The sequence below is a fragment of the Pteropus vampyrus genome, unplaced genomic scaffold (assembly GCF_000151845.1).
Source record: "Pteropus vampyrus isolate Shadow unplaced genomic scaffold, Pvam_2.0 Scaffold1, whole genome shotgun sequence".
In the NCBI taxonomy this organism is placed as follows: Eukaryota; Metazoa; Chordata; class Mammalia; order Chiroptera; family Pteropodidae; genus Pteropus; species Pteropus vampyrus.
The window spans coordinates 13,395,898-13,407,900 of NW_011888782.1; the positions used below are offsets into that span (position 1 = coordinate 13,395,898).

Here is a 12,003-nt window from a genome sequence, read left to right on the forward strand (position 1 = left end):
TGTTACGTCACCACGAAGAAAACCCCTCAGGTGACCTCCTAATAAGTCACACTGCTTCCTCACCTCTAACTACAGGCAACCAGTGATTTGTTTTCTATCACTCTAATTTTGTCATGCAAATGGAATGTTATGCAAATGGAATCATACAGTAAGTAACCCTTTGAGATGTCTTTTTCTTCATTCGGCATAATGCCCTTGAGATCTGTGCAAGTAGCTGCTGCTGTTGTATATCAAAGTTTTCTGTTTTATTGCTGAGTAATATTCCATTATCTGGATGAACCATTGTTTATCCAGTGGTCGAAGGACATTTGGATTATTTCCATGTTTTGGCTATTACAAATAAAGCTGCAGTGAATATTTGTACACAGATTTGTGAACATAAGTTTTCATTCCTCTAGGATAAATCCTCAGGAGTGTGTTTGCTGTGTCCTATGGTAAATTCTTTTACATTTATTGAGATTTATTTCTTAGCTCAGCCTTTGGTTTATTTTGGTAAATATTCAGCTGTTATTGAGTGGAGTATTCTATAAATGTTAGGTAAAGTAAGTTGATATTCAATTAATATACAGTTCCAACATGTAAATTTAAGTATCTGTTTTTCTTATATGCTTTATATATTTCACATTTGTATATCATGGGTTTATTTTTATTTTATCAGAGTGTATTCTCTATCTTTGTGGCAGATTTTATTTTAGAATGTCACAACATTATCTTCCATTTCTCATGTTCTTCTGTACTGTAGCCTTGCCACAAAGAATAGAGTCTTAGTTCCCCACCTGAGTAAGGCTCTCCTTAGTGACTTGAGATCAGTATAATGTAGAAGGAAAGATGCTGCATGGTTCCGTGACAGGGTCAGAAAAGGCCATACCGCTTTCACTCTTTTATCTTAGAATGCTTGCTCTCTAGCCATTCCTTCTCAGTGGCTCTTTCTCATGACCTACCTGCTGTACTGTGAACCCAAACCAGATGGAGTGGCGATACTCTGGTTTATAGTCCTCACTGAGCCTGTCCTTCAGCCATTCCAGCCCAGATATCAGATACCTAAGTGAAGAAAGTCATCCTGGAAGTAAATCCTCCAGCCCCAGCTCTGAAGTCAACACCCGTCATTTGCATCTACCCAGATGAGGCCTCAGACATTGTGAAGCAGGGGAGAGTCTGCGTTACCTTTCTGAGTTCTTGACCTGTAAGATCCCTATAAAATGTTTATGATTTTACATCATTAGGTTTGATTAGTGGCAGTCGCATAACAATGCAGATCAGTTCTTTTTTTCTGTAGTGTTTGAAAGAGGTAAACTTTTCAGTCCCTACATATCTGAAAATATCTTTAACTTCACTCTTAGTTGGCTCTAAAATTCTTGTAAGTAAAATAATTCTCTCACAGAACTTTGAAGTTATTTCTTCTCCGTTGTCTTCTTTCATTGTATTGCCTGGGAAACATATAAATCTGATTCTCATTCTTTTGTGTGGGTAACGTATTTTTCCTTTTGAAGCTTTTAGAATATTTGAGCTTCAGACATTTCATCTAAGTACATGATCCATTTCTTTCCAAGTACTCATGTCTTTTTATTGGCTTCAGTATCTTTTTTATACATATTCTAAAATTTTATTTTCCTTATTCTTAGCTCTTACGAGTTAGTTACTTCTTTATTAATTACAGTTGGTTTCTACCTTTTACTGTGTTGTCCATCCAATTAAGGTGATTCTTGGCTATTTCGTTGTTGCTTTCATTTGCGTTTAGAGATGCCCTTTTATCCTCTGCAGATACTATATCAGTTCATAGCTGCCTGCATCCATAAGTTGTTGGGAACCATGTAATATTGGGAAAAGTGTAGGGGTTCCTGGTCCTCCTAGGTATTACTAGATACTGGGAAACTTCTCGATCATCTTTTGGGGAAAATTACCTGTTTTTTGCTTCTTTTACCCATGGTTTGAAGGCAGCAGAAGAGGTGACCCACTTGGCTCCTACTCAGGTATTTCAACCAATAATGCTTTAGTTTCCTCCAGGGAAGTCTCTTGCTCCCCATTTTTGCTGCTTCAGAGCATGGAGTAACACTCACTTTTGATATGTTTTTTTCCTGCAGAAAAACTATGGAGCTAAGATTCCTATGATCTGGTCTCATCTGCCTTTTGTCTTTCAGAGATTCCTGATCATTTTGGTTCCCTAAGGACACTTACGCCTTTGTTTTTCAAGGCTGTCTAGGAATTTAAGGAGCAGGTGGGACTCTGGAGCAGGTGCTCAATCTACCATTTTAGTCTAATTGTGGTAGTTGTATTTAAAATGCACAGAAATCTCACATGCTTTGTTTTTATATGTACACATAGTTCCACTTTTTCTTCTGCTTGTTCTTTCTTTCTTAGGCTACTCTTAATACTAAATAAACTATTCGTGTGTCTCTTAATATTGCATCTCAGTATCAATAAAAATCATCTATCCTTGGATCTTAGTGTTAGTAAGACTCTTGTGGATTATATTACTAAGAAAAGTTATAATTTTTCTTTTAATGTATGACTCAATTTTGACAATATTACATGGATGGAGTATATTATCAAATAAAAATGCTGCAATATAGTTTGCAGAAATTTTTCGATGTTGTCTATGTCCCTCCCATTTTTTCTGTTGTATATGAAATAATTTAGAATGGTTTTCAGTGACTAAAATAATCACAATTTTATGAGCTTACAAAAGAGTCAGTTTTTAATATATTTACATAGGCTTTTATTTAAGTAAACCAGAGTGCTCATTTTCCCCCTAACCTGGTCATTTACTTGAGACTATATTAACGAAAGATTTTTTTAATTTTCAGAGCAGCATCTCAGACATGTCGAAAAAGATGTTTTGATTCCTAAAATAATGAGAGAAAAGGCCCGAGAGAGATGTTCTGAACAAGTTCAAGGTAAGATTCAAATATTCATATAAAGATCAAATACATTTTTTATAATATGATCTGAATTTAATCCTTAGCCTTAGAGTCAAGTAGTCGATGGATTAATATGTATGAATGGCTTCTCACCCTTTCACTGAGATACCAGTATTTCAGCTTTCAGAACTTCCAGGCAGTATTCAGTTCATTTACAATTTAAAAATATTCTCTCAAATTATTAGTAAAAACATTTCTTTCCCCAGAAATGTAGTACATATAGAGAAAATCTTGATATGAGTATTTTGGAGAAACAAGTTAATCTGGTGATTTTGATAGAGAAAGAAGAAACATCAACTCTAACCTGTACTCGTTTTTCATTGGAATAAATACATATTTTCTAAGATGATTCTTTTATTTTGATGTCATTGTCTTACTGAATTGTTAATAGAATTCCAGTAGTACTTACAATGAGTCTTTTTTTTTTTTTTTAATGTTTTATGTTTCTAAGTGGAAGATACTTATGTAGATGCCTGCACTAAGCACCCACATTTGCATGTTTTCTTTGGAAAATGCTTTAATATTTTTTTTTTTGAATACTCCTCTGTTCTATAAATCTAGAGATGTATTGTTGATTAATATGTAATGTTAGAGTGAAAAATGTAAAGCAGTGAAAGGTGAAAAATGATACTCTAAATGATAGGTAAAAGCAGATGGCAGTATTACTGTGGAAAGGTCTTTTTAAAAAAAATCTACCTCTTGGAATGGCCATCTAAAAGAAGTAGTAGTAAAATTTTGCTGGCGAAGACTATTTTCTGGCTCCCTTCTTCACTTTCCCCTGTAGTCGTCTTCATTGAGGGACCACAGTAATTCTTAGAGTGATGGGCTGCAGCTCCACTGCAGATTTCTCTACAGGGAGTCAGGCTGTGTCAGCTATAGTTCTGAGATTGTGTCAGTACGTTTGGATGCTAGGAACATTTCTGTCGCTCTGATACCTGTCTCCTTAGAGTATGACCTTGGTGACCGATAGATGGAAGCAGTGAAAAAGAAGAATAGTTCCTTAGAAGTGACATTGTGTGATGGTCATTTCTGTTTCTTAAATGACTTATGACATATTCCAGTTTTAAATCTAACTGTAAATAAATTTATTAATAATATATTAGTATCATTCTATGGTATTACTCTTGCTTTCACTATGAATTAGTTGTTTAACCAAAGCACTTTCCTTCCACACACACTCCCCAGGTGTCAGGAGAAATTAACCCATTGGCACCTGCAGACAGGGTTCAGTGCACATCTGGCATTGGCAAGTGTCATGCTGATAGTCTCCAGAGATAATCTTCCACCTGCCTCATAGAACTTTAAAATATGGATATGTCCTGATTTAGATGGGAGAGGATAAAACCTAAAAATGGATAATAAAGTTATAGGGTTAACTTTTCACTACTAGGAAAAGTTAACTTACTACTAATATATTGGCCTGAAGTTTTAAATATGAATTCTATTTATGCCGTTTTGGAACACGTTATTCTGATATCTAGAATGAAAGAAAACTAGGTAACTCAATTACAGATTGAGTTTTTATTCACATGATTCAGATGAAGATGCAAATGATTATATGGCTTTGGGTTTCAGCGCTGTCTTTGCTTATGCTCTGACGGTGAAACTTTGGTTTTGGAAATGAGAGAAATAGAGTATAACTTTAAAATATTTGTTTATGTTCCACAAATACTACTTTGTAATGGTACAGAAAGAAAATGTTTAATTGCTGTTTCTTTATCAAAAGTTAAGTTGTTTAAGATGTTGACATGGTTAAGTTCTGTTTAATTAATACACTTAAAAATGTAAAAGCATCTCAAATTTTGAGATCCACTTGTGTTATCTCAATGCATTTGTAATTATTAGAACATGTTATTAACGATTGATTTTTGAACATTTGAATTTTTATATATAACCATATATTGACTTTTTTGGCCATATGGTCCAAAAACAGTGTTTTAGAATCTAAAATTGATTATTTTAAAAAAGATTAACCATGTGGATTAGGAAAAAACATGCACTGGTATTGCTCAAGCAGCAGAACAACAGCTACATTTAAACTGAACAGTAAATGTAATTTCCATTGTAGTTTATTTGCTATTTATAGACTTTGCTTTATTAAATAAGTGTAGAATTTTATATAAAAGCATTATGCATGCTAATTGTATAGTTCTTAGATAAAGACATAGGAATTTTAATAAGTGATCTGACTTTTTGCTAAATGCCTGAAACATGATTATGTAGGAAAGCTTTTATGCATTTTCCTCTATATTTTTTTCCATGTCATTTCATCCCAGTTGATCATAAGAATTGGGTCAGACTGCCAGCAACTTAGGTTTGTGAAGGGAATGGAACAGCTTTTCTAGGGACAAAGAGAAATGAAATCACTTTCAATGAAAGAAAGATGCCTCATTATACTCACCAACAGCAGTTATTGACAGCTACACTTCCTATTAACAAGGAGCATTTAACTAAGAGTTTGGCTGTTGGATCTTTGGACTTGATCTAATTTGCTAGCATTAATTAGTTTCTTTTGAGCACAGACACTTGGTGCTCACAGCTATAGATTTGGAGGGCTAATTAGGATAGAAAATTGAACAGAATGGGGTAAGGCATTAACCTTCAACCATTACCAGCTGGGACACTGATAAAGACCACAGAAGTCCAAATGCTCCCTATTGATGTGAAGAGTACCCTAATGAATATCAATTTCAGCCAGGTTGCTATATTCTTACTAGTTCTCTTTTCGTGATAAATTTTAGCCAGCTTCCATGGTATTTTCATTGTCTACATATATACTGTTGGCTTTTACTATACACTGATTTAGTCTAAGTTTCACATTTCATCTTATGTTTTAAACATAATTAAAATTCGTCTTAAGTAGGAGATAGCATTTAGAATACTTCATCGTTATATACCCCAGTACTAAAATTTAGCTTTTATATACAATTACATGATTCTAATTCTACAGTGAATTTTTATAAAGTCACAGTAACCCTGCCATTTCAATACAGTGAAACAACCCGAAACAAGAAAATCTTAGTTTTTGGATGTCAATTAAGCAATTCATATTAAACTGGAGTCAACTTGAAAATTTTTTCTTTATAAAATATATATAGTTTTTTTTTGGAAGAGAAAAATAGCAGCCATCACCTTAACTTTTTTTTGATGAGTAAAGGTGACCTGACCTACAGATTAGATACAGAATTGAGAAGCCTGATCTTTTATAAACTTTGACAGGATTATAAACTTCATTAGTAAAATATATCAAAAGAAAAGCTATCGAACAATTGATTTAAATAGAAAATTCAAATTTATATTATTCTTCTTTTGCCAGGGATATCATTTTCAGTGAATAGAGACACTAAAATAAATAACCAAAGTATATTGGCAGACATTAACACAATGAACACTGAACACTGAGTACTTTGAGAATAGAACTGAAGGAAAATTCTAGAATGGCCAGTGTCTCTCTTACTCCCTCCCACTTTCCCTCCTGCCAAAAGCCAAAACAGAAATCCCTTCACCAGGTGTGATGATAGGAATCATTACTTTTTCTCAGATCTGAGAGTTATCAACTTACGGTGTTTTAGGAAATTGGTCGATGATCTCTGGAAGTTGCTTTCCACTCTGTGACATTTTCCATGTGTTTGACTCTTTGCTAACTTAATGATTTACACTTTCTATGTTAGTAATATTTTAAAGATTTTTTTTGTCATATGTATTGGTAAAGTATGCATTCTAGTACTATACATTTCTCTTCTAGAAGTAGAGCCTCCATAAGAAGAAGAGTCCTGGAACTGCTGTGCTTTGTAAAAATCTGTCATTATATTTCTTTGCCTTTTTGAATTGCATAGTTGACATTTGGTATCAAGTCTCTATGTTGAATAATGAAGTTTGCTTTAAAAATAATAAGAATCTTTTATTTCTTTTATTTTTCTTCTGCTATGACAGATCAAGACCAAAAAAGTAATGTGTCATCAGGGATGGTCTGGAACTTTCATTAACCTAGCTAGATTCTCCTACTCACTTCTTTCATCCTTTGTGCCTTCTTTTACACTGTTTTAATGTTTCTTTTGTATCATTGTCTTCTGTCGCAGTCTTTATGATCTTTTGGCCAGTAGGTGGGGTTTAGTTCTAAAGGAATTATATAAAAAATAAGGAAGCATTGTTTCTTAGAAATATTATAAAGCTGTAGTTAAATAACATAGAAGATTAATAAAATGCCTGTCCTCTTCTATCAATTATACACAACTGAAATATGTTACATTTTGCTAAATTCCAAAGATAGGTGAATAGACAAAAAAGAAAATCAAATTAAGAATGCTTAGGATAGTCGTTAGGAGGTTTACAGGCAGAGAACTATCAAAACATCACTAAAACAAATTGGAGACTATAAATGATCAAAGTAATCAGTCTTCTGTCCAACTGGGTTACTTGAACCTGCCAAGAACTTTTCATTTGTTGTTTGAATTGTGCCATTATCAAATATATTTTTGCCATTTAACCAGTTCACCAATGTAAACTAACTCTATAGTGGAGATGTCACCTATCTTTTGACTGGTTTGGATGTATCAGGAGGATAATATATAAAATCATCAAATATGATGAATATCTGTTATTTATAAGAGTATGTTATGTATGCTGAGAAATATCAAGAGATATAAGGCACAATCCCTCTCCTTTGGACCTACACAGGACTGTGTCAGGTGTCCCCAAGACCAGCCTTGGATTTGGTAGTTTGCTAGGAAGACTCATAGGACTCAGCATGTAGTCATACTCATGGCTAAGATTTATTCCAGCAGAAGGATACAAGCAAAACCAGCAAAGGGAAGAGGCACATGGGATGAAGTCCAGAGGAAACCAGGCGCAGGCTTCCAGAGTTCTCTTCCAGTAGAGTCACTCAGGATATCCCTAATTCTGCTAGCATCAAATTGTGACTGCACGTGTGCGATGTTGTTTGCCAGGAAAACTCATTAGAGACTCAGTCCTCAGAGTTTTTACTGGGAATTGGTCATATGGGCAGCCACTTTTGTTCAGAAAACAATATTTCAAACTTCCAGAAGGAAAGCAGGTGTTCAGCATAAACCATATGGTTTGCTCAAACAGTTTGGGCACAGTGAGCCACTGTTATTGGTGGGAATACTCCCAATACCCAAGTTCTCAGACACCAGCTAATGGCCAACCTTGCAAGCAGGCCTTTCTAAGGATAGCAGTATTAGGCTTCCCATGTTAACTTTTTTCTGCACATGACATAATAAAAGTTAGTGAAAGTTAATTAGCAATAAGTATTTGTGTGCGCCTATCAGGCCTTATTCATGCCAATGGCATCATGAGTAACAGACCTACATCGATCACAAATACAGCTGAATTATTTTTAAAACAACTGAACAAAGTGGATATTGGCCATTACTCATTAATTTAGGTGTTCTTAGTTACATTTGTGAACTCAGACCTCTATTGTAGGACTTAATGGCTTAGTATTGTCTCATTTCTGAATAACAAGGTAATTTTGTAATAAATTAATTGGACACAAATAATTTTGGATAAAATGGCTAGTTGTTTTCTACTCGCTGAGAAACGTGCAGGATGTTTTAGTTTTAGGAGTAAGTTAAATTTTTAAATTCTAAGTCTTTAAATGACTAAATTAGTAGGGAATTTTGTCAGGGCAGATGAATTTAATATTTTAAACAACCAATTTTACAACTTATCTTTGAACGTGCAGGTATGAAATGTCTACATTTGAACACGAAAGCAGTGAATCACATAGCTTGAAAGTTGAAAATATTGTTAAAATGAATAAATATTATTAACATTGAGTTATAACTGTTCTGCCAATACTTCATTAACAAGTTATTATTTTCTTAGTTTTCATAGACATCAACTTTCAATTATTTTGGTGTAAGAGATTTAAATTCTTTCATCTTATGATTATATTTTGACTGAAATACAGTCTTATAGGAATCTTATGTGTCTGTTGGAAAGATATAAAGGAGACTCCTGCCTTGTATAAAATTCTGGAATATATTGGACTGGTAGATTTAGAACTATTTAAAAAATAATTAGTTCTTTTTTGGGAGGATGGGGAGGTAGAACTTGCTTCAAACTATAATGTATAAAACAGGTAAAAGCGGTTTTATTTCATTATGTTTAATTTCATTACATTACAGAATACATTTACATTTACAGTGTAAATCACATGAAAACTGTGTTTTTTATGAAGTGGATTTTAAATTGGGTATTATAGATCACAGTTGTAGCCTCATATGTAACTCCTCTTCCAGTTCATTTTTGTAGTTTACTTTTTTATGGTTTTAAAATACAGAGTAAATCCTAAATTATATAAAGAAGTAGTTCTAAATAGTAGTGATTTCTTATGTTTACTCATAATTTCAAAATATTGTTCAATTAAATAGATATTAGAGAAATTTTGTTCTCAGATCCATAAACAAGTTTTTATCTGGCATCATATTTTAATATATTGGTTGTCTCCAATGTGTCAACATTTGGTAACACTATTTGCATATGTTTTAGTGTTAGTCAATTATTACATCACTAAAAATTTATTTTTACAAAGCAAAAACAGGATTTTCAGGTTCTTTTAAGCACTTGAATGGAACTTTAGGGTTATATGAAACATACTCAGTCAAAAATATTTACTGACTATTTCCTGTATGCCAGTCACTATTATATGAACAGTGAATAAAACAGACAAAAATCTTTACCATTATAGCTCTTACACATCAATGAAGGAAGGAGACAACATTATGTTATTAGAAGCAAACATAAATGATCTAGAGAAAAATAAAGTTGAGTAAAAGTAATGGGGGATGCCAATGTTACAGTGGGGCTGCGATTGTTAATAGGTGGTTAGTATAGGTCTTACTGAGAAAGTGACATTTGGACAAAAGTTTTCAAGAAGGTGAAGGAGTGATGCATGGAGATATCTCTGGGAAGAATGATGTAAACAGAAGGAATAGCACACGAAAAGACTCTAAAGCACTAGGTGAAGCTGGCCTGTTTGGGGAACACCAAAAAGGTTACTGTGGTTAGAGTGAGGTAAGAGAGGAAGAGAGTGGGAAGTGAGGAGTTCAGCAATGATTGGAGGCAAAATCATTTTGGGTTTTGGAGGTACTAAGGAGAAATGGAAAGATATCGATGGCTTAAAGCAGTGGACCCTTAGATAGGGTCTGATTTATAACTTAATAGCATCACTTACTGCTATGTTGAGAATAGACGAAACGGGGTAAGGGCAGAATCAGGGACACCACATTAAGGATGCAAGTATGATAATGCAAGTGACAGATGATAGTGGATTAGAAGGGAGGTAGCAATGAAGATGATGAGAATGGGCACATCCAGGATATATTTTGAAGATAGAAGCAAGAGAGAAAGAAATGACTCCCTATCATTTGTCCTGAACAAATAAAAGGATGGAGTTGTGGTTAACAGAGATGAGAAAGACTGTATATAGAAATTTTATTATTTCATTTTAGTTTTTGGTTATTGAAAAATCAGGAGTTTAGTTTTAGATGTGTTAACTTTGAGGTATCTAGGAGACATCTAAGTTTGAAATCATTGTATTAGTGGTAAAAATCACTCTCATAAAGGGAAACAAAGGAGTAGAATGTTTATCCAGTTGGGATGGTTCTGGTGTTTTTCTAATATAGTTGTATAAATAGTGCAACTTTTCTCAGTGTTCATTTGGCATAAATTTTTAGTTTGGACAGTGATAAATTAAAAACTGACATTTTTATTTCTTGATTTTCCTTTTAAGATTCTGCATAGGCCAGTTCCCTCTCAGGACAAGTCATAAATACACTGATTTGTTAATTCAACAAACTATATAGTTCAATAATACTTTGTGCAATTTATGGTGCTAATTACTGTGGAGAATACAAGGACATGGGGTCATACCACAATAAAGAACTTACCTATTCAGTATCATCTGACCTGTTAATATATCAGAGTTGATATTAGAATCCAGGTATCCTAATTCCCAGTCTAGTGCTCTTTCCATTATAGTGTAGCATTTGACTAAGTCAAAGATAGCAAATACAGTTTATTTGTGTCGACTATAATCAGTTGAAAGTGACTGTCTAACGCACTATGAATGGGATCAATCAGAAAGAGTGTCATTAGATCAATTAGCTGTGTCTGTCAAGAGCAGTAGATTTAGTAGGTGATGATATGTTTTGCCTGGTATTTGTTCTTACTGGCCTACGAGCCAGTTTATTTCTAGTTGGTACCTTTTAGTTGCCGAATTGCGCTTGCTCTGTGTTATTTATTCCAGACTTCACCAAGATGGAAAAGTTATTTTCTTCCTATAGCTTAAGTAATTTTTAATTTTAATTTTATTTTCTGGGAACACTTGTAATATTGCTTCTTGAAGCACTCTTTTTGGGGCTGTAGCCCTACATATGCAAACTACAGACCATTTCCTCATTAAAAATGCAGTCAATCATACCTACATAGCATAATAATTAGACTTATGTGTTGAACTTAAATGTTTTCTTTATTTTTATAATTTATAATTAACAATATCTACTTCTTTGATGTTTAGTTTTTACTGAAATGAAACTCTTTTCTTGATTTTCATTACCTTATATCTTCTTATGAAAAATATCATTCAATAAAATATTATGTGGTAATTAAGTTAATTTTATGAAGGATCATTAACAAATGTGAACATATTCATATGCTATTTTTAAAAAGCATGATATAAAATTACATACATGGTATAATTCCAGTGATAACAAAATGATAATTATATGCAGGAAAAAAGAAGTTCATTCAAAATTTAATAATAAATATCCGGAAATATGGGATGGAAGAAGGTAGATCATAGGTTTTTTTCTTTTTCCGTGTGTAGTTTTTTCATATTCTCCAAAATGAAAACATCACTTTCTTTAAATAAACTTTTTTATATCCTGTATGCACAAATTATAAGTGCATAGCTTGACGAATTATGACAGAGTAAACATATCTGTGTAACCACTATTGAGGTCAAGCAATAGAAATTACCAGAAGCCAGCCTTCTTTCCAGTCACCTCCCAATCACCATCCTTTTCCTCCTTCCCCCTAAAGGTAGCCACCATTTTGACTG

At 33.5% G+C, this 12,003-nt stretch overlaps 1 protein-coding gene across 1 annotated transcript in view; it reads left to right on the plus strand.

Moving 5' to 3' along the window:
* CMC1 (C-X9-C motif containing 1) overlaps positions 1–12,003 on the plus strand; it is a 66,427-nt gene that overhangs the window by 17,363 nt on the left and 37,061 nt on the right. Inside the window, exon 2 of the mRNA XM_011359994.2 lies at positions 2,805–2,894. Within this exon, the coding sequence (XP_011358296.1) occupies positions 2,805–2,894 (90 nt within the window). The remainder of the gene's footprint in view (positions 1–2,804; positions 2,895–12,003) is intronic.